The sequence below is a fragment of the Synchiropus splendidus genome, chromosome 1 (genome assembly GCF_027744825.2).
Source record: "Synchiropus splendidus isolate RoL2022-P1 chromosome 1, RoL_Sspl_1.0, whole genome shotgun sequence".
Taxonomy (NCBI): domain Eukaryota; kingdom Metazoa; phylum Chordata; class Actinopteri; order Syngnathiformes; family Callionymidae; genus Synchiropus; species Synchiropus splendidus.
The window spans coordinates 43292330-43315192 of NC_071334.1; the positions used below are offsets into that span (position 1 = coordinate 43292330).

General features: G+C 45.0%; 2 protein-coding genes across 4 annotated transcripts in view; one reads left to right on the plus strand and one right to left on the minus strand.

The window, feature by feature from the left end:
• On the plus strand, positions 1-11667 carry plpp1a (phospholipid phosphatase 1a). 3 transcript variants are annotated; one of them, XM_053868805.1, is made up of 6 exons: positions 1-389; positions 4207-4358; positions 6240-6520; positions 7667-7724; positions 8037-8213; positions 9298-11665. In XM_053868805.1, exons 1-6 carry the CDS (start codon positions 332-334, stop codon positions 9412-9414), a joined length of 843 nt encoding a protein of 280 aa, XP_053724780.1. In that variant the 5' UTR covers positions 1-331; the 3' UTR covers positions 9415-11665. The 3 variants fall into 3 exon arrangements, with proteins under 3 accessions (XP_053724780.1, XP_053724772.1, XP_053724764.1); XM_053868797.1 differs by lacking the exon at positions 4207-4358 and adding an exon at positions 2676-2830 and having other exon boundaries at positions 9298-11659; XM_053868789.1 differs by lacking the exon at positions 1-389 and having other exon boundaries at positions 2682-4358; positions 9298-11667.
• The window catches only part of mtrex (Mtr4 exosome RNA helicase), a 19142-nt gene continuing 5920 nt past the window's right edge, over positions 9642-22863 (minus strand). The window contains exons 12-27 of the mRNA XM_053868777.1: positions 21663-21742; positions 21051-21161; positions 20222-20323; positions 18551-18676; positions 17283-17433; positions 16704-16876; positions 16560-16628; positions 16367-16492; positions 16196-16306; positions 15929-16117; positions 14189-14352; positions 13283-13388; positions 12894-12950; positions 12657-12819; positions 10828-10932; positions 9642-9963 (exon numbers count right to left, since the gene is read on the minus strand). Of these exons, the coding sequence (XP_053724752.1) occupies positions 9911-9963; positions 10828-10932; positions 12657-12819; positions 12894-12950; positions 13283-13388; positions 14189-14352; positions 15929-16117; positions 16196-16306; positions 16367-16492; positions 16560-16628; positions 16704-16876; positions 17283-17433; positions 18551-18676; positions 20222-20323; positions 21051-21161; positions 21663-21742 (1886 nt within the window). The 3' untranslated portion in view covers positions 9642-9910. The remainder of the gene's footprint in view (positions 9964-10827; positions 10933-12656; positions 12820-12893; positions 12951-13282; positions 13389-14188; positions 14353-15928; positions 16118-16195; positions 16307-16366; positions 16493-16559; positions 16629-16703; positions 16877-17282; positions 17434-18550; positions 18677-20221; positions 20324-21050; positions 21162-21662; positions 21743-22863) is intronic.

Below are 22863 nucleotides of genomic sequence, written 5' to 3' on the forward strand. Positions count from 1 at the left end.
AGGCGTCATCGCTCGTCTTCGGAGGTCTTCGGCTCTGTAAAAGGGCTCGCGGGTCGCTTTCTCGTCAGGCTGGCGACAGGTGTTGGTCAAGATGGTGGATCGTGTCTGAAAGTGGCAGGCGAGTGGACGATGACCGGCGAGAGGAAGCTCATCTCCAGCGAAAATCCTCTCCAGCACGCCACGCTCTTCCTTTTATAGGTCGTGTAGCATATATCTGTAGCATAAGTCGTCGGTTTTTAATGTTAATGTGAAGAGATCGTGAGAGTCGAGGGGGAGCGAAGCCTCCGCTGTTGATCGTTGCAGAGACCGAGACGCACACACAAGCGACAACATGTTCGAGACCCGGGCTGTCTCTTTTGTGCTGCTCGACATCGCCTGCCTGATTCTGGGTAAGTACATGTCTACATGATGTCACCATGAGGGCATCGAGCTCTCGTCGTTAGTTCCGTCCACGCGCGTGCTGAAGTCCAGTCCAGTGTAGTGTCCCACCGTGGGAGACGACCGCTCTGTGGCTGCTTGGCTTTTGTTGCCATCCTTAGTCACCAGAAGCGATTTCTATAGGAAAAGTCGACACCAGATTTGGCATGGTGAACCATGTCCTTGTTTGGTTTGTTACTGATGATATCAGTGAGCGCGACTTATGACCATTTATACCTTATGTATTTACTTGTTATTATGAATTAGCAGTTGTTTTGTTTTTTTTAAACCTCATTTTGCAACAAAGCTTTAGCTCTTCTGGGTGTTACAATGGCGTGTCCCCACACAAGGCTCTTGATAAAACATATTTCTCGTATGTGGAGTATGTTGAGGCTGAGGATACACACTCAGTGGTTCCCATGAATCCCACCCCACTGCCAACAGTGGATCCAGATGAGGTGCAACGCTGGGCCTCCGGCCGGTGTACAGACACCTCCGACATCTCTTCTGCCAGGAAGACATCACCTTATTCAGCAGGTTTGGTTGTGTGTCAGCTCACATCACGCAGATGGTCTTTAGCCTCCCTCTATTAACTTGGCCCATCCATGACTCAGCAGTCTGCAACACTCTGTCTGCCTTGCAGCAACTGCAGCATGTTGTTGGTCAAGGTGGTCACTATGGCCTGGGAACAAACCACAAGAGCTACTGTTTTGGAGGCAACATTAGAGCATGCACTGTAATAAGGATGTGGTTATGTAGTAACAACCCATTTTGAGTTGAACAACCAACTGATAGAGAAAGACAATGAACATTTCCTAGTCTCTGAGTAGAACTCAACTGTGTCACATGTCAATGAAGGAGATTTGCTGTAATGCACCAATGTGAAGTCTTGAACATTTCTTCAGGAACGTGGTAAATGGTTTGCAAAAACCTGTGTATAATAACTTTCCTTATTTTGTACACAATTGGCAAAATACTGAGGCTAAACTACAATTGTTAGCTCTGGCCACACATTAGCATTTTGGCAGAAGCATGACATGGTGGTCACGACACAAGCACTGACATGTTGTGGGCGAGCGGCTCGTCTTGGAAGAATGCTGCGTGATGCCAGTGGTTATGACGATTCATTTGGGCGTTATCTCATTTCTGAGTCATCTAAATGACTCCAGATAAAGTATGGAACGTAACCTGCGTGTTGAGAGGCAAACACGCCTGTTTGTGTGTGTGTGTGGGCTGGTGGCTCGGGAGTATCCCAGCCACTCCAGCTGCTGCAGCCAGTCATCTGAAGCTGACAGCTGTTTGAATGGCATTTGGCACCAAACTTTTGGGTTTTATCTGCAGGGGTAGGAGGGGTAGGGGTGTCCATACGCTCACTGAAATCACTCAGTGATTCAAATTACAAACCTACACGTGTAAAAAAAATAAATAAATAAAATTTATATATATATATACATATATATATACATATATATAATCTTGAACTTGACTTGAAATTTACCATATGAAACTAAACCAATTGTGGCTGCATCAAGATGGTTACGGCACTTCAGAGATGTGTGGCATCCTTTGGGGAACTAAGGAGACGTTTTACCAGAGAAATTCAGACATTGCACTCCCATCTTTGGCTGTGTTCTTAAAGTACTCAGTTGAATTGTAGGTCATTATTAAAATACTAATGTTTACAGTCTGGTTGAAACTTCTGGCTGCTCTACATGCAGTATATGACCCGGTCATCCCAGTCAATTGTTCTCAAAAGAATGAAAACCTGCCCAGGAAGGCTTATGTTTCTGAAGCCACCACTTCAGGTTCTCATTGAAACACACTTAAAAAATGGTCATCCAACTGCACAGGAGGAAAACCATTTTCTTTGGAGATTTAAGGAGGCATAAAGCAAACATTGTATATGCAGAGGTTGGACAAAATAATGGTGTTTCCATCATTTTGTCCAACCCCTGTATATACATACATATTTCTGAGGATAGTCTGTGTTTAGAAGAGCGGGAATGTTTGGAGGTATATGATAAAAGTCTTGATCATAAAGTAGGAATTTATTCTGCTTTACCAGCCTTTGTTTTGCAAAGTTAAATCTGTGACGGTGATTTTAGTGCCTTGCTCATTGATAAAATCAAAGTGCACGGACTTAATGTCTACCCACGATTGGGAAGTCATGTTCAAAGCTCAGTAGTCTCTCCAGTGGAAGCCCTGTTGTTGACAAGTGATGTTTTCATGTCTAATGTTCCTGACCTCTTCGTCCACAGGAGGCTTGCCTCTGGCAGCCTTTAACCTGGGTAAGGTCCGCCCTTACCAGAGGGGCTTTTTCTGTAGCGATGACAGCATCAAGTACCCTTTCCACCCCAGCACAGTCACGTCCACGGTGCTGTACACTGTGGGCTTCGCGCTGCCCATTAGCTGCGTAAGTAGGACGTGCTCCCATGACCTCGCTCATGGAAAATATGTTGACGCGCCCACTGGGTCATATTGTTTCAGACTAGTCACGCACATTTAGATCTCTGCCACTGTCACAGGAGTTTGCTTTGAGAGAGATCTGACATTTGAATAATCAGGACCTTGTTTGGTAAGTGTGCTACTGTCACATAGCCCAGTTCCACCCGGAGTGATGAGAACTTTTAATCCTATTACTGATCCTAAACCTTGGCTGTGTCAATAAATAAGCTTATCACGTGTTTATAAGTTGGTATGATGATGCAAGGTCAGTCTTCCTCTGAACCAGGGCTGGGTAATTACATTTCCTAAGGGGCCAGGTTATATATTGTGGCTGTTGAAAGGGGCCATCAAACCCAAAGACAGGAGGGTAAGAGAAAATTTTAAATAAAAATGTGATCACATGAAATTGCACTTTAAAAAAATGCACATAAAATGTGTTTTATTTCATTTCAACCACATTCCATTTATAGATTCTGGATCTGTCTCATATGTTTCAAAATCTACTTTCAATTCTGATGTATTTTAAGGGACAATAAAATAGCCAACGGAAAAAACTTTTGTACTTAAGGAATCATTTTAGTCAGCGAGAAATTCCTTACTGCAGGAGGAGCTAAGGGGTTTGTAATATACCAATCCTGATTCTGCTCAAAGTGTTTCTGCAATTCTCACCAAAATACTGAGTGAGAAAATAATGTGGAATTTAAGTGTGATCATGTTCCATTGGTGGTAACTGGGCTGTTGACAGTAGTTTTATTTATTTGGTTCAGTAGTGTAGAGCAAAGAAGGAGGATGTCCACTGTTAAATAGCATTGAAATGGGCTTCTGGAAGTAAACTAGGACCTAAAATGTTCATCCGTCATCAGTCCGTTCAGTCAATGAAGAAGGGAAGAACTGTGAATCTGCAACTGTTAGGGTTGTTTGGTGCATCTGCTTCCTTAAATCGAGTTTGTCAAAGCACAGGTGGGAGGAAAAGTGATGTGGTCTGTTGTGTGGTTGACGTATGCGGCTCAGATGATCGTTTCCTTTGAATGTGACCCCTAACAACTTCTGTTTGAAAACAGCGAATGCTGAGAGCGACTCCGCGTTGGGCCCAGTATCCGGAGGAAGCGGAGCTCTTCTGTTGCATGTGGAGGAGAGGACTGTTGTTCTGTCTCTGACTTTAACTCAACTTTCAACCCAGACAGTCAACAACTAACCACTTCCATTCAGGAATGCGTCGCGTCATGTGCCACTCATTCCTGCACAGGCGGTGTTGCATCATGGCTGTCCTGAACACAGGCAGCCAGCCTTACAAGCCACTAACCTGTGTTTTGCTTCTCTGTGTTCTCCTTGCCTCTCTGCTAGCTGGACTGCCGTTCGCAATACTCAATGTGCGGCACAAACCTTTCCGCCGGGGCTTTTTCTGTAATGACGATACAATCAAGTACCCGGTGAAGGAAGAGACCATTTCCTATCAGTTGTTAGGGGGCATAATGATTCCTCTCACAATTCTTGTTGTAAGTTCATTCATTAAATTACATGCTCATGTCTTTTTTGTCTTTCAACACTAAGAGCTTTTTTCCTCCACTATTCTGCCTGATTGCATCACCCTGTCTTTCTGCAAATGCTGCCAATAATAGCTGTGTGTTTTACTGACAAACTCATTGACGAGTTACTGAAGCACCCCCCCACTACCTTGTATACGAGCAGCCTATTGAAAGAGCATGTGCCAGAAACAAACCCGTCTATAAACCAGTTCATATCTTCAGACAGAACCCATGATCTCACCATGATCCTGTAAGCCTTCGCACTTGAGAGTTGCGCTGTATAAACAGTATAAACAATGTTTAACTTTCGTGCTTATGTTGGTATATCGTGCAAATAAAGAGCCAGACGTTGAAAAACCTGCTTTAGAAAGTGAGGATGTGTTGTTTAAGCTAGCAGTGGTTCAGCTAAAACTCCCAAATCAGCAACAACAACTATCATTTCCAAGACCTCACAATCTCACCCAACAGCTGTGACACAGTGTCGAGAAGTGTTCAAAATGGGAAACATTAGTTATAACAAAAGAATAATGTAAGAAATCTGCAGGGAAACAGGCCCTGCACTGTTGTTCAATGCAGATCCACAGCATGAATTCAAAAGAGAGACGATTAAGATGTGTATTGCAGATATGTTTTATGATACTAAACCAGACTCAGCAAGTAAAGTCGTGCATAATGACACAAACATTTAGAAGTCATTGTCACCAAAAAAACTCACCTTTGGAGTGTAGAGTTTTCCTCTCATGTTTGACTGGGCTGCACATGGCCCCAGGCCTCGTGTGACGCCGCCCTGTATTTGCAGACGCTGTGTACTCGTATGTATTGTTAAGTAGAAGACAAAAGGTGACGTGAATGTAGAAAAAAGGCAAATACACAATGTGTTTGTGATTTAAGAGTGTTTGAAGTTGTACTAACATTTAAGTAGTTGTTTGTACATCTTAAACGGGTACTGCCAATGTATTTATAGCACTGAACTGAAGGAGTTGGAGGGAGTCAAGATGCTGCAATACATTATTGTTGCTGTCTTCTCAAAGGGACTGACAGAAAATGTTGACCTGGGGACACAACAAGCCACACCTTAAGAATAAAATCCCTCGAATCTTCGTGGCGGTGAACCACAGTTTGAGGATGTGTTGTTTAAGCTAGCAGTGGTTTAGCTAAAAGTCTCAAGGTCATGCATGAGAGGAAAGACGGTGGCAGCGGAAGGTTGAGTTACTAATGTTCTTCAGTCACCAAGAGACTGAGAAGGGGGATTCCAGCACAGCAAACCTTGGGTTGAGAAAAAAAACTCATCTCCCTTGAGAATCGCCAGTTTTTCAAAATAGTGAACACAAGCGAACCAGTCAGCAGTTGGTCACCTACTGAGACTTTATCCACTCTTCAACTCAGTGAGAAGAGTCTTTTGTACTCGAGTGGAAAGTATTGTAGCTTGTGTCGGGAGTGCTTAAATACTGCGTCCACTGTGTGTACTGAACTGAAGTGGCAGGACTGGAACCTGTGGTTCAGCAGGTGCTAGCTTGAACCGATGTAGCTCAGCTTAGTTTGGCTTCTTTTGTTTTTCATGCATTTGTTTTCCTCCATAGGGAAAAAATATCCTATTGGAAAAAAAGTCTGTAAAAATGAGTACAACAAATCCCAATTCTCATCAATGGTTAAGTGGAGGTGACAATAACAAAATAGCTTTTCCCGATTGCACAAATGCAAATTAAAACTCTTGGATCAAAGTGGACATCCTCCTGATTCTTTCCTACTTAGTTGTGATGTTTAGTATTTTGTTTATAAATACAGTATGTCCATATTTCTGCAGTCCAGTGAGGGCACCGAACCCAACCTGTCCTCCCTGGTCTCCCACAGATGGTCGTCGGCGAGTGCCTGTCCGTTTATCTGAAGCGCCTCTCGTCCAAGTCGTCCTTCGGGAGCTACCTGGCCTGCGTCTACAAGGCGGTGGGCACCTTCCTCTTCGGCGCCGCCATGAGCCAGTCGCTCACGGACATCGCCAAGTACTCCATCGGACGACTGCGGCCTCACTTCCTGGACATCTGCAAACCCGACTGGAAGCTCATCAACTGCACGGCCGGCGCTTACGTGGAAGATTTCGTCTGCACCGGTGACCCCACCAAGGTCAACGAGGGCAGGTCAGTTTCAAATGCTATGTTTTTACAAGGAAGGTGGAGTTTAGCTACTTTGGGTTTTTTCCCATGTTTGAAGCTGAAGGTAGGTTCCTCTGAAGGTTCTGTGAGCTTTGTTGGTTCCGCTTCACTCGGCCCTTTCTTTCGGGCAAGTGCGCGACGCTGTCACAACAGACGTTCATTCTTTGTGTTTACATGTGGGTTGAAGACTAAAGGGCAAAACACCGTGAGACTGAGGTTGTGAGTGAGACAGTGCTCTGATTGCAGCGCTGTGTCAGCAGTGGGGTCACTGGTCAGCACTTGGCCTCCAGATTAACCAAATCAGCCGCACCTTTGTTTCATAACTGTTTACAAGTGCAAAGTCCAAGCCTCTCCTGTTGTTGCATCACTGGTCACGTGACTTCTGAGGGTGCTGATGTCAGCTGAGACTTTGTTGACTTCTCTGCGGTCAGCAGAGGGAAGGGCTTCAGTGACTTCACTGAGTTCTGTTGGACCTGGACATGTGAGAGTGTGTGTGTGTGTGTGTGTGTGTGTGTGTGTGTGTGTGTGTGTGTGGCAGCGCGGGGAAGGCTGGGCCAGATCGTCTTTCTGTAATGCAACTCCCCTGCACGATTCCCTGCAGGAGACAGTGGGACCAGCGGCTCAGCTGCATTTAAAGGAGCCACGGTGTTGCTCCAGAACTGAACACAGAGTCCACCGTGTTGTTGGCGTCATTCTGCCATCAGCATAATCCATTGAAATCATACTGTATCTTTCCAGGCAGTTTGTCTCTCCGAAAGGGTTCAAGCTTGGGTGAATCATCAGAGTGAGTGAAGTCGTGTTCAGATGTGTTGGACGTGTGTGTTTCCACAGTAGAGCGAGTGGAAACTCTGTTGTTATTCTAGTCCTGCATCTGTTTATTCTGGGACGTGCACATCGACACTGTCCAGGCTGGCGCTCCACTGTGGGACGGGCGAGAGCAGAGCAGGTGGGCTGGGGTCCCTCTCACTGACCCCTGACCCTCACGTACTGTTCGCTTGAGCATGTGGGGAAATGTATGAGGGGAAACTGTGGTCGGAGTGAGTTGAGTTTACATGTCACTTTCTGAGTCCCGTAGCTGCTCCCGTAGTTGTCTGTCATGCTGAGTCATGCTTGTCTGTGCCCCCATCACAGGCTCTCCTTCTACTCCGGACACTCGTCCTTCTCCATGTACTGCATGCTGTTCCTGGCGGTGAGTCACTTTCATCAGCAGAACACTTGTGTCCCAAGGTGGCAGGAGAGTCTCCTGATTCTCGTTTCAAACTAGAATATTTGATATCAAATTCATCCAAAACTTCATCCAAGGCCAAGCCTCCTGGGTTCAGGTTAGAAGCGTTGGACCAAGTCTGCGGCTAACCCGCTGAAAAGACTACAAAAAACTAATCTGGTTTATGGCTCAGCCCAGCCGATAAGATAGAGAGGAACAGGATGTTGTGCTCTGATGCTGACTCATGAACTTCAACATTTACTGATCCAAAGAATGTCATGTGCTTCCCCCCCGCAGCTGTACCTGCAGGCTCGGCTGCAGGCCCAGTGGGCCCGGCTGCTGAGGCCCATGCTGCAGTTCTTCCTCATCGCTGCCTCCATCTACACCGGACTGTCCCGGGTGTCTGACTACAAACACCATTGGAGTGACGTGCTGACTGGGCTCCTGCAGGGCGCCGTCATGGCCCTGCTTGTGGTGAGTCGTCCTCCAGGTCACCGTGCTCTGAGCGTGTTCTCAGAAAATAAGCTGTAGATGCTGAATAAGCTGCATGTTCATTCTCTTCCAAGTGTTGGACACTACAGTCTCTCTTGTTTTATGATGAAACTTTTTAGTGGAGTTTGTCTCCAACATCATTATTTGTTTATGTTTCAATATAATAGTTGACCAAGTGTAGAGATGAGAAATTCAGTGTTTCACGTCTCTGGTAGAAGCTGCAGGTGTCTGACAGACTGCTCTGCCAGCTTTATTCAGGGGTTAAATTGAGCCGTCTGTCTGCTGTGTCTCATGTCTCTGAACAGTTGACTTGAACTATGGACCAGTCTGGACACATTTCCTAGATGCTACTGAAGAAATATTTGAAATCATGCGAATATATGATCATTTAGTCGTATTCTAGGGAGACCTGCATGTGTTGATGTGAACCAAGGCGGACGACCTCATCAGAGAACCTATGAGGACCACTCCATCTAATAAAATAAACAGGGATCCAGAGACTCAGAGTCGACCAGTGTCATTATCAAAGGTTCCCTGGATTAAAAATAAGTTTAAAACTACGATCGTGAACCAAAGTCCACCACACTCTCCACAACTGTCACACGCCGGTGTCGTCTGTCAAACGCCACGGAGCTGGAGAGCGCAGTGCACCGTCACAGTCTCGTCATGTTCATGTGTGCAGGTCCAATGCAATGTGTGCGGCGTGTTTATCATATTATGTTTTGGTAGAGTGATATTCACTGTAGATCAATGAGGATAAGCTCAACAACTCCTTTGACTCTGGGGCTATGCTTCTGAACCAGGAAGTGAAGTTGTTTTGGAGTCAGAATCAGTGAAGAAAAGAGCTGAGCCATGAGGCTGCGCTCGAGTGATTGGAAATAGACCTGTGTCCTTTAGCAAGTTGCTGTGAGACGCCGGCTAAGGTGGTGAGCAGGTGCACCAGGACCAACTGGTGGGACTTGTCTGTCTCCTCCTGTATTTGTGGTTCTGATCCACAGACCTCCCCGTCCAGAATAAATCTAGAAGAACACCATGCTCACCATTCTCTCTCCTTTGGTCCCTGCAGGTCTTTTTCGTCTCCGATTTCTTTGAGCGTCCGCAGGGAAGGAAAGAGGAAGACATTCCGCACACAACGCTCCAGGAAACGCCGACAAACGGACACAACTTTGAGAGTCCCAACTAAGAACTCTTTCACCTCTTGCCTGCCCGTCCCGCAATATCTGCATGCATCTGCAGCGGTGTGGACTTTAGCTTTCTGAAGACGTATTTATGATGTGAAGCTGCTCTCTAGCTCCCACCAGGTGGATCTACAGGGTCTGGGTTGGACCGCATGCTCCCACTAAAGAGGGTCCAGCCACTGCTGAGGGGAAACCTGTGAATGTAACTTCTGCTTTTACTCCGGGATCCGATTCAGGATCAGTTGACCACTCGCTTCTACGATCCGATCCTGGATCACTTGAACATGTTTAATCCGAGTCCGTGTTGCCTTGGCTGAACTGCTACCACTGATCAAAACAAGAGACCACAAACCTTCTGTGTCATCCGTATGTCCAGTGAACCACACAGCTGTTTATTGCAAAAGAATTATGTACAAAATGTGTAAAACAAGGAAAATAAAGCCATTTCACTGAACACATGATCAGCTCTACTGCGCAGCTCTGGTGTTTCCACTGGACCAGTTAGAGGTAAAGACTGGCAGCAAAGACGATGTCCCTCTTGATCTTTGTGATTCCTGCACACAGGAACAGCACACGCTTCAGTGTTGGGTCTCACTTTCTCAATCTGTTCTTTAAAATCTCATTTCATCTTTGTTTTCACTCACAAACTTACAATTTCCCACATTGAAGAATGCAATGTTGACATCATTAGTTCGCCACAGATCGACATTGTAACTCCAGTTGCCTGAAATAATTCCCTGCCAGCCTCCTCTTCAGCCCAGATCCACCATCCTCTCTAGTCCGACACACAAAACAGAACCTGTCTCTCCTCTCCATCTATTCAAGTCATCTGCACCAAGCCTCCACTTTCACACAAGCAGCGACTCTGACAGTCGGTGACCCTGCCTGCACTCTCCTCTTAAACTTCATCTCAACCTGGCTAACATAAATGTGACTGACATACATCTACAGTATGATGCATGGAACTTGAGAGAATCAGAAGCGGAGGAGCTTGTTTACTTATTTAAGGTTGTTATTCCTCTCTCTGCCGATGTTTTCCTTCTTCCTTACTTCCTGTCCTTACAATTATGTGCTCGACTATTATCCGAGTGGAACATTTTCACTCAGCTACACAGACTGACTCACAACCTCCCTGTTCCAACTGGACTGGTTCATTATAGCGATAATGCAATCCGCTAATCTGGGCCTGAATATGAATCAAGATAATCTGTTTTTGTTTTTAGACAGATTATCCTACTTCTCTCAGACGCTGATAATTGCAGCGTCAGCCGGGATCCAACCCCAACACGGCTTGTTTGTCTTCCAGCATCGAAAATACACACTGCAGCATCGGCACTCAAATATTTGTCCAGTAAATAATGAGGAAATTGAATGAGATCCAGGCGGTTTATGACAGAAACATGAATGTATGAACTCACCTTCAGCGAACTTGTTCTCCAGCTCAGTGTTGCCGATGGCTTTGGCTGCCGAGCACATCTGCCGCAGCACTTCCTCCAGACGCCGCATGCAGCGGATGATGCTGCCTGCAGACGCACGCTGCGGTTAATGGACCAGTCCCAAGAGTTCACTAGCAGTTCACTTACCATGGAAGCCGATCGCAGCTCTCACCAAAAACTTCTGTTAAATTTGTCGAGCATTTCGTGGCTTTCAATTTTATTTGGTGCAGAATGGTTACCGTCACCAAGGAAGTTACGGTCATGCCAGTACTTTCTGTCGGTCTCTCAGCGAGACACCTTAAAGAGTTCGGTTCAGACTTAAGCTGTGTCCCATCTCTCCCCCTAACACGAGCACTGAACACTAGCACTTGGTTCTGAGTGCCCTCCACTATGAAGCACCCACCGACGACCAAGTGAAGTGATTGACGTCCCTAAGAATTGGGACAACACTTCATGACGCGTAAAGACACCGTGCCATTGGCTGCTGTGCTGTGTTTTGTTTCCTGCATATCCAGTGTTGGAGACGTTTTGGAAATGCCAGCTCCAACGTGTTTGCAACCTCTTGCATCGGTGCTGATCATCTCACTTGGTTTGGTGAACCAACCAAGAAGCCGGCTTCAGAGCAGAGCCGACGTTAGCGTTAACGTTAGCCTGGATGCTAGCCCACTGGTGTTTGTTCAGAAGAAATAAAAACATACTGTTGTACATACATGTTGTATTGTTCATGGTGTCGGACACGGTCGACCATTTGGGTGACTAACGTGTGATACCAGAGAAAGTCAACAAATGGAAGAGCAGTCCTGGCTACTAAAATGTCCTTGTTGTCCTGTCCAACATTGTTTTGAAATAAAGTACTTTGGTATCCTGGAAATCTATCCACACTTCATATTCCCACTTGGTTTCAAGTCAGCTCCGGAGCTCCCTCGGTTTGAAGGGATCATCGGCGAGAGCCCTCGGTCTGAGGAGTATTGGGACACACTACACTGAAACGTGACGCGCAAAACCCAGTGTTAGGGTCAAAAACAAGTGTTGGGGTGAGAAATGGGACACATCCTTGAGCTATGCAGCTACTTTCTTGCTCGGAGTCAACTAAGAACACTACTGCCACCTGCTGACCCACTGAAGTGACTGTGGATCAGCCTATTACAGAGGAGCAATATTGGGCGACTAAGCAAGGAAATGGGCTGCTTGCCAGGGGTCTGCACAGAGCAGATGCACGACCAGGTTTGGCTGTCATCACCAGTCATACAGAACCATACAGCAGCAAGTTACAGTCATCATTCTTTACAGACAACAATTTGAGGTTTTAGTCTTCCAATTTGTTTAGAAATGATTTATTTTTGGACTGAAGTTTACACTTCACAGTTAGTAGTCTTAATAATAATGATAATAATTTTTTTATTGTTATTATAATTATTATCATCATTTAGTTTTTAAGTATTGCAATTGCTATTTCTACAATTGTTATTTTTTTCTTACGTTCTTCACATTCCTTTGATTTATTGTCTGAATCATATTTTCGATATTATGGTTAGCATTATGGCTGCATGCCAACTCTAGCAGGGGCAGGGACGCCCATATCCTCGACTCTATAGTCGCCATTGTTTGTCCAACAGGAAGCAGCTGAGGTGGAAACTATTTTTAGCTGCAGCCGACCGTCTTGTCAGAATCAAACGGCAGGACAAAACTGAGCACATCTGTGTCCGGCTGATTGTTTTAACCAAGCCAGCAAAAGTTATCAGAGTCACACTTTGGTAGAGGCAGAAAGCCTTTCCAGGGTCGAGTCACGAGAGAGAATCACGAGGACCCACCTTCAAAAACATCTGTCATCTTGCAGATCTGGGCGAAGGTGGCGCCGTTGGACCAGGCGAAGACCACGTCCATGAGCTGAGGCTTGAACTGACCCAGGTACGTCTCCTCGTCCACGTCCAGCTTGGCGTCGGCCGACACCTTGGCTATCCTCTTGGCACATTCCTGACAGCGACGACAAGTCAGTCCCACCACAACCAGACTGGTGACGCGAGGCCGTCTCTGACCGGGACTCTCACCTGCATCTGCCTCAGAGGTGCAGCCAGCTGTTCGGTCAGTTTGGGCATCTCGCTGGCCTGCCAAACATTCACACACTCAGAACCAGCCATGGTCCCATGAACCAACTTAGCCCAGCACAGTGTGAATGTACCTCCTCACATCCCCACAGTTGTGTCGTCACCTAGCAACAATTGACCTTATTTTCCTACCAGCTGTATTGCGAGCAAATGAACGTTCTATTCACCTCCAGGACACAATAGTGAGTTCAACAAGAAAATCTGTCCCTGCGGTGTGGAGCCGGTTTCCTGCCAATGTCAACATTTGTCCAACAATCTCAACAGAGCTCTCTGGAGGAAGATCCTTATCAACGAGAGCAACAACCAGACCACCTGACTCAGTTCCAACTTACGTTCTCCTGGAAGACGAAGCAGGAGAGAAGAGCCGTGGCCTGTTCCACCGTCAGGTCGTTGAAGAGGCCGTTGAAGATCATCTCTGTCAGCAGCAGCTCGTCGGCGCTGTAAACAGTCAAAGAGAGCAGAACGCTTTTATGGCTGCTCAAGTGACCCTTCTATCTCACACCAACCACAGGTTGGGCCCAACATTTAAGACACGGCACAAATATAATAGTGATAATTTCAACACAAACCATCGTGAGAAATAGAGTCATGCATTATAACGTGCCACAAAGTCGTACTGAATTCAAACTCAAGCTCTTGGTTGCTCAGATTTGGGCCCCAGCCCTTGAGCAAAATGTCACATATAAAATAATACATGCCTTACACCAGTGATTCTTAACCATAGGGCCGGGGCCCATGGATGGACCGCGAGGGCCTCCTTGACGGCCTCAGAAAGTTTTTTTGTTCTACACCTCTGGGCTGTGAGATGCTCAGTTGTAATACATGAGCCACATATGGTGGCAGTAGTGTGTCACTGAATTGACTTGACAGATGCAAATCTGTGATAGTTACCAACGATTAAGGAAGTGATGGCGCCCCCAACAGTAAAAACTGTTGCTATTGCCATACATTTATACTTCACTTATATCTTCTGTGTTTCAATAAAATATGTTTATTTTTATTTTTTTTATGCTTGACTATTTTATTCCGTTTTTCCAATTTTCTCAACAATTTGCATCAAGTGTATTTTTTCTTTTTTTCTTCGGTAAATTTCGATGACAAATATCTTTGCGAGTGAGCTTTACTAGTGAAGTGTGCACTGCAGATCCTCTGGGTTCACCAGGGCCCTGCTGCAGCCACATTCAGGTCAAGTCAAGGTCGAGCTGGAATTTGAGGGTCCAAAATCAGGGCGGACTCACCTGCTGATTTCACAGGCGACTCGCCCCTTGATCTCGATGACATCTGAGGGGCTGGCGAAGCCGAGGCGGCGCAGGACTCTCTTCCTGCACTTCAGCTTGTCCATCTGCAGCACGGTGCGAGCCTTCTTCAGCTCTCGCCTGGCTGCCCGCAGGTCTGAGGCAATCTGAAAGAATCCAGGCGGAGAGGAACTAAAACCAAGTTATATCCAAGCAAACACTCAACAGCTTTGACGAAAGGCAACATCAGATTAAATCATCGACGTTTACAGAAGAGTTGCCACGTTTTAGAGCAGGAAAAGAAGACTAGAAATTAATTTCTTTGCAAAACAAAACCCCATCGCAAATATTCATCCGGTGAGTTACAATTTCAACCTCATAATATTACAGTGGACTCCAGTCAGAGGACAAAGGCTGAGAATTTTTCACTATTATTAATTTAAAATCATTACTTTACCAGAAGACAGAAGAGTCTGAAGTGAACTGGAGCTCAATGTTAAAACTCAAGCCAAATCTAATAATGTTAAGAGGCGGATCCAAAGACAATATTATTCTCGAGTTGTTCGTTTGTGGACTAGTTTGACGGGTGAAAGTAGAGTAAACACAAATACTTATTTATGTCTCACATAAGACGCAACAGCGCTGTAGTTTGGACTGGGGCATGAGTGTTTGTGAGTGTGTAATGGGATGGAGCGCTGCCTCAGAGGATTAGCAGGGTTAATGGTACAAGTTTAATTCTGCCAAGTAAGCGAAGAATAATCCACTTTAGTAAGTGCTGCACTCTCATAAAACAAGCCACAAACAAATGTGAATGCAAACGGCTGCTCAGCGCTTTGAATACGCCAACGGCCTCAGCAGGCTGGCACTGAAGGCTGCAGGGAAGTGAGGGAATGTCTTATCTGAGCTGATCTGCCAACACACCTTCACAGCCAAACATGTTGTCAAAGGGAGTTCTGGTGAGTTAACTATTAAGTCCAGCCATGTTGAAAGTGTGTAGCACTTGACAAGCAAAAGACAGCTGAGCCAACATGTGTTACTCGTGTAGCGTGATGAGACTCCTAACTCACACTAAAGAGATTTTCAACACACCACATTTCATACCCCAAGTGACACATGCTTTGGGGGCCCAGAACTCTGAATTTTTTTTTGGACTGAGTTTTGAAAACAAGTTTTGAAGGAAGGAAAAAAATCTGTTTTTCATTTCATTCTTTTTAAGAACATTTCTCAAACACAGACCGATTCCATGAGTCCCAGGAAAAAGTGGAGACGCTCAGACATGATTTCAAGTTGGAGAAAGGTTGAAAAGATTATTTGCTTGATAAATAATTATCAGAAAAAGCTTGAGTTCAAACCCTCACCGCTGTAACTCCTTATGAAACAATGATCGTGCAGCCTCCCATTTATACTGAAGGCCAGTGATACATTTAGAGAAGGCGGCATTTCCTCAGGAAGTTTCGGACTCCAGTTCCCCACAAATACAGCTTGACAAAAACTCCCTCCAGTTGATAAGATCATATCAGGTGGTTTTGGTATGTTAGATCCACCCAGAACTCACAGAGAAGGTTCTGTACCAAATCTCTGCTCTGGATTTCTTCCGGCTTTTGTCTTTATTAGCGTTTGTAGTCGACAGGTCTGGCAGGAGCCGACAACAGAAGGTCATAGATTATCTGGTGTGGTGACTAATTCATTGTGTAGTCTAAACATTAGGGATCAACTGACGTCAGAGCAAAGAATCATTCTCACCAGTGATTTCTTCTCGCAGAGAGAGTAGCCCGACTCAAGGTTGGGGTCACTGTGTAATGGGTGCGAGTACATGCGGTGCTCAAAGGCTTCTACTTTCTGAATGACTTTCTTCAGCGCCGGGTCTTTGATGCCCATGTCGTCGATAGGGTCGAGGAGCGGAACGCCGTCAGGAAACCGCTTCAGTACTTCCTGTCATATGAAGGCAACATTGACAAACAGCGGAAACGTCAGTCCCAACAGACGATCCGGGAATCTGTTGTTACACACCTGTATGGACTTGAGCATGAGCTGCCTGTTGTCGAAGGGCCTCAAGTCTTTTGGGATGTAAAGTCGAACAGAGCTGATGGAGGTCAGGAGACTGAGCATCACTGGAACCACCTGAAAACCACGATTGTTGTTACCCAAACACTTGTGTAGAAAATGTCTGACATCACACACCTGCATCTCTCCGGTCTGGCCTGGAGCCGCCGGCCGTGCTGCTTCTGTCGCCGAGTCTTTGATGCTCTCTTTGCTGCAGTGTAGCAAAACCTCCACCACGTACAGCGGCTCCAAGTCAGTGGTGGCCTGAAACATCAAACATGAGCCAATCACAGCGTAGTTCAAGCGGACAAACAGAAGCCCATCTGCATACCTTGACATTGGACTTCTTGCTGAAGTTTATAACAACACCCCAGCCAAAGTCCAGATCTTCGTTTTTCACCTGCTCATTCAAGACATCACCAGACTTCAGACTTGACCCTTGACTTCTGTGTCTCATTATCAACTGAAAACTGACCTTCACCAGACGCCCAGGCTGCAAGAAGGGCAGACAGTATTTGGGTTTGTGGATGAACTCTTGTATCTCTTTACCCAACTTGGCCAGCTGCTGTCTGATTTTAAAGTACGTGACGACGCTTTCTTCATTGGGAATTACAATGGCGTTGTACTGCTGCTCCAGCTTCTCAATTTCTGCACAGAAACAGGAAACGTTTCGAAATGTTGTATGGTTTGGAAACAGTGGCACTGAGGAAAAGACAGGAGGCAGAGCTGGAGGTAGCAGAGATGAAGATGCTGAGCTTCTCTCTGGGAGTGAGCAGGATGGATCGAATCAGGAAGCAGTAGATCAGAGGGACAGCACATGTGGTCAGGTGTTTAGGAGACAAAGTCAGAGAGGCTAGATGGAGATGGTATGTACAGAGGAGAGATGAGCCAGTACATTGGTAGGAAGATGTTGAGGTTGGAACTGCCAGGCAGAAGGTGGAGAGGAAGGCCAAAGAGGAGATTGATGGAGGTGGTGAAGGAGGACATGAGGTTTGAGAGAAGAGGAAGCAGAGGACAGGGTGAGATGGAGCACATCCGACACACAGCAACTTACTCTCCACCACGCCAGGTAGAGCCCTGTAGTGCTGGAACTGGAAGAAAGACTTCTCCAGCATGTACTCGGGGTTGATGTCCTCCACTCGCAAAAGGTTCAACACCATGTTGTAGGTCAGATGGAAGGCACTGTTCAGAGGATCAGCAGAGCCCTATGGACCAGCATGAAAATCAGACAAATGAAACTCATGATCAACTCACACTGATGAAAGCGGACAGTGATAGTACACAGGCAGAAGCACCATGAAAGCGTATACTCTCAACTAAACTCCATGGACGTTAGTTGCCTAAAAGGGGGCTTGTCGGCAGAATAACTTTTGTATTGATCACACATAACTATGTTTGTTGTACAAGCAGTCGATGAGTCAGGTCAGCAGAGAAAAGACCAAATCTGTGTCCAAAAACTGAAATTACAGCCAGTCAAAACTGAGAGAGAAGTTTTTGTCCTCAGGCACAACACTATCTCTCTGACATGTAGCAAGTCGAGCAATGAACTACCACACCCATAACACTATCTGTTGGTCCGACATCGCACAAGGCCAGGACTTTAAAAATACAGCTGGATGTTAAGAATTGGTAGTATTTTGACGCCGCACACATGAATGAGGATTTCACTCACTAGGTCAAGTCAAAAACAAGTAAAAAAAATGTATTGTTCTTTTATAACCAGACTTGCTTCTTGACAAAATAGTTTGCATGGGTCCCAACTGGGTTAATATTAATTAACTATGAAATGTTGCAAATATCCCACAGCTATTTCACCAAATGCTACTGAGTCGAGGTAAATAGCAGAAAGAGACAAAACATAACTACATACAAGACTCTCATTCCTCTAAACCAGGGTCAGGGGTCAAGCGGTCAATGCACTTCACATTTCCGTTGCAACTGAACACAGAACACATAATTCAAGTCGCATTTTGTCTACTCCTCTTCTGCTCCACAATTGCTTCACTTCAACTAAAGTCAGGGGGAGCAGCAAGGTTAGTGTTCCAGGGTCAGTGTGACCTTTGACATATCAGAGATCAAGATATTTACTCATTCAATACTGCTAAACATTCGGATGCATCGTTTCCCAGCCGACAGAGGTCGAGAGGCTGAAGTCACATGTTTCCTGCAGCTACTTTTATAATCCCCACACTAAATATTTACAGCAGCAGTTACCAATGTGTTGAATTTCAAACTAAAATCTTTGGTTGTCTCCACCATTTTCAACTTCAAGGTTCGACTTTGAAGATGCTAATCTCTTCGTGAGAGCCTCCATTAAAGTACCTTCAGAAGCTGTTTTCCCACAGCTGGACTCATTTTTTCATCCACCATGAAGATAACAATTCCTCTTTCATCCATCCCTCTCCTTCCTGCACGTCCAGACATTTGGATGTATTCACCGGAAGTGATCTTGATGAAAGAAGGAAGGAACACATAATTAGAGCCTTGGTGTCTTTGCAGCGTGGCAGTGGTGGGATGGAAAGTGGCGCATGTGTAAACAGCGCTGCTGTTTAGACAGGAGAGAGAGGAAAGCACTGCAACGGATCAAATCCTTCTACAAGTAGTGCCTCTCCACACAGCTGACTTCAGGGCTGATGCAACTGTCTGCAGGAGAAAACGCAGAACAAAAACAGCTTTTCACGAAAATCCCTCAAGCTCCACTTTCTGCAGAGCACATGTCTCTGATTAGATTCCACATATTAACCGGCACTCTGGCAGGAGCCGTGAATAGAGCAGGGCAGCAGAGTTCATCTCGTCCTGCAGTGATCTGGTGTTTGATTTAGGAATGCCATGTGATCGTCCCTGATCTAAAAAGCAACTTGGTTGCGGAATGAGATATGCGTGTGTGTGTGTGTGTGTGTGTGTGTGTGTGTGTGTGTGTGTGTGTGTGTGTGTGTGTGTGCGACTGTGTGACTGTGAGTGTGCGTGTGTGCGTTTTAGTGCCTGCGTGGATTTTTGGCATCACCATAGGTACCAGATGTTCTTGCAAAATTGTGAAACTTTTTTTGGTCTCCACTCATTGTTGTGTGTGAATATGAGACTCTATTCTGTGACAGCACTTCCTCAATCTGACAAACAACACGTGGCTGTTTATGTGGCAAAGAAGCAGCAGTGTTGAAGACCTTATAAAGGCTGACACACAGGGATAATGCAACACCATAATTTAGAGCCAGAGAACCTTTTTTGGGCCAATTATTCTCGGCACTGGAAACGGTTCCAGGGAGTTTATTTTGCTGTCTTATTGGTGGTTTCTGATTGGTGAAGCAGCTTCAAGAGAAGGACACAAAATGGATGTGACCTTGTTTAACTTCTGGGAGAGGGAGTAAAGGCACCAGTGAAACAGATGAGGACAGCACCAGGGAAGAGGCTTAAATAGAAGTGGAAGAAAAATGTTCATAATGAACCACAGAAAAGCAATTCAAAACAAAAGCTTTAAAACGTTGCTTTTTTAGATAAGCAGCAGAATTAACAAAATAAATTTACAACAAATTATGGTCTTTTCGACCTGAAATAAAGGTACTTAATAGTCATGGGTTAAAATCAATCAATCAAAAATTAAAATAAGTCACATATTTTGAACATATAATTGTATTTAATCTCTTATTTATGAAGGAAAACATCAACATCAGTAACCACCCTTAGAAGGGACATTTTAGATTAGATTGAAGAAGTATTGTTCAATTATGAACAACACAGCATCATAGACCAACCTGAGATGCACAACAACCCAACACCACACAGCAAGATATGAACTAGGTCGAATGGTGAGATTGACAGAGCACTTCACTGAGCATGTTCTGATTGTTGCACCTCATCCATCAGTTAATCGAGAGGAGCGTATAAAAGCAACCCAAGCTTCTAAATTCCCCCAATGTAACGTGAATATAGGCAATGAAAGTGAGGAAAATCATGAAAAACATAATTATAATACATGAAATCCAAGCTTGTTCTTACAAAGCGGTGATTTTTGCCGTCAAACTTGCGAGCGCTGGTGAAGAGAACAGTGCGGGCCGGCATGTTGATGCCCATGGCAAATGTCTCAGTAGCGAACAGAGCCTGGAGAGAGAGAGAGAGAGAGAGAGAGAGAGAGAGAGAGAGAGAGAGAGAGAGAGAGAGAGAGAGAGAGAGAGAGAGAGAGAGAGAGAGAGAGAGAGAGAGAGAGAGAGAGAGAGAGAGAGAGAGAGAGAGAGAGGTGCAACGTTTAACGTTCTTCTGCTTTCACAGTTCAACGTGTCATTAAGTGGGCTTTTGCCATTTAGTCAACCAACTGTGTGGCAAAAGCTCATTCATTTTCATTCGAGTTCCAATAACTGACTGTTGTCGCTGGTCAAAATGCTGCCCCACAGCTGAAGAATGATGATTTAAGTTCATCAAATTAGAGACACATAGTGTTTATTGATCTGTCACTATTCGACAGCTTTTCATATTATCCAATGCGAGCAGCATGAAACAATTCCAAACAGCCTGAAGGTCTTTTGCCACATGGCAAGTTAATTATTTAGAAATGGATGCAGTCTTGGTTTTGGTGGAAGGTTACATTTTGTATTTACGCCTTTCATTCATGAGATGTTTCAGGAAGAAAAAGCCACATGGTCAGTGGACAAGTGAAAACAGAGTCAAGTCAATTTATAGAAGAGTGGGCAGAGATTCAACTGCTACATAGCTGGATACAAAAACTCAAAACAAAATCTTTTGTTTCTTCTTCTCAGATCTCCATCAAATAATTATGCCGCTGTCTTCTGTTTCAGCACAAATGAAACACTGGAAGGAGTTTGGTTCTCACCTTTAGCAGGCCTTCAGAGAAAAGGATTTCTATGGTTTCTTTCAGGATGGGCAGCAGACCTCCATGATGGATTCCTATTCCTCTCTTCAATAAGGGGAGCACGTGCTCCACCTGGAGAGGGCAACCACAGATTTGTGATATCGTGGAGCATAACACACAAAAAACGTTTAGCTCAATTCAGCAGCCAGTGAGCCCACGAGCAGCAGTAACTGTGCAGAAAAAAGTTGGGCATTCAAATCCAAATGAGGTAACCAGTGCGGACCCTGGAGGTCTGTAGTCCTAAATTCTGATCCACCATAAATCATAAGTGTCTGTTATATAACAGGAAATGTAGCATATTTATTTTCTTTCCACAGTATTCTGAAATGCTGACTTCTGGATGGGAGTCAGGTTTTTCACTCTCCGATAAATGACAATGATTCTTCTCATTTCCAGATATTGCGTCAACATAGGTGGAGCGTGGCTGCTTTTATTTTTCGCTGCACCACTTTTTCATGGTACAATCATTCAGCCATTCAATTTAAGAGTGACATGGATTGTATTTGCATTATAGCAGCAGAAAATCCAAACTATTATTGCAAACAGTTGGCACTTGTCAGGACCTAGTCTCACCTGGGGAAGTTTTTTGTCATCATCAGACAGACAGTCGACAGCGTTGTTGAATACTTCTTCCACCAGACGCTTTTCATCATCTGAAAACAAGAAAATAACTCATGAACCGAAATGTTTGTATCCAAGCTACATCCCTGTTATGGGCATGACACGCTGTTCTCTCCCCCACAAGTTACAACCTATTTTGGGCCTAACACTATAACACTGATTCACCCTGCTTGAGAGTCAATTCACAGGCACTAGACCCCGAGGCATGAAAAAAAATCATGCCCCCCTGAACCAAGGAGCCAGTGGTTAACCGTGTTTGCACACCAGAATGTGATCTCACCAAGTTGAAGTATCACGATGTTCACGCAACTAAGAGCGTAACTCGGCACTCATGACAAGTTAAATAAAACAAGCATTCCTCAGATTCGCAATGATCCTCTCCATTTTCTATGACCTGCCATCTTTGCCAGATTCCCATTATAATCCATCACAGATTTTGTCTGGCCTCTGCTTATCCCCAATCTTTCGGACATATGTCGCCAAACGGAAGTATCACGTGTGGACACGGAATGTTATTACTGCTCAATTTTAATCTATGAAAATAAGGACTTGTAGACATTCAAATGGCAGGTCACACCCAGAGCCCCAACTGGGACATTCCATTCCACTGCACTGGGCAGAGGCATGGGACACCCTAGACAGGTTAGTCCACGGCAGGACAGATGACCACACATCACCACACAGAACCAGGTTCACTCAAAGAAGAAAAAACAGCAGAAAAGCCCTAAACCGAACAATAAAGCGGTAAAAAAGTTGAATTGGACACATAATCCTATGACAAATCACTGAAAGTGCTTTTGAACTGAGGCTCCTTGCCGAGAAATTACTCATGCGCATCCAGAGAGGCCAGTAAAAGCAACACCAACGCTCATGTTCACCATATTTAGACTCAAGTGACAGTCAGAATTCTTTTCCCGAGTCCAAAAATGTTTTCCCCCCTTTCCCTCTTCTCTACCGGAGGACCAAGGATCACACATTTCATGGCATCGTACCCACTTTTCTATTTACTACAGATGGAAGGATGTTCCCGTAAAGATCATTCACTTTAAGGAGGGAGAAAGCCACTTACGTCTGTGAATACGCAGTTCACAAAATAAGAAAATCAACACTAACTGGATGAAAAGACGCAACTTCAAAATGTGGAAAAAGTAAA

What these genes read in the sequence shown, in the direction of transcription:
- plpp1a (XM_053868789.1), top strand. Translation starts at nt 4,074, where the DNA reads ATGCGTCGCGTCATGTGCCACTCATTCCTGCACAGGCGGTGTTGCATC. An exon ending in ACCAAGGTCAACGAGGGCAG is followed by an intron (nt 6,521 to 7,666) that starts GTCAGTTTCAAA and finishes CCCCCATCACAG; the next exon opens with GCTCTCCTTCTACTCCGGAC. An exon ending in CCGTCATGGCCCTGCTTGTG is followed by an intron (nt 8,214 to 9,297) that starts GTGAGTCGTCCT and finishes TGGTCCCTGCAG; the next exon opens with GTCTTTTTCGTCTCCGATTT.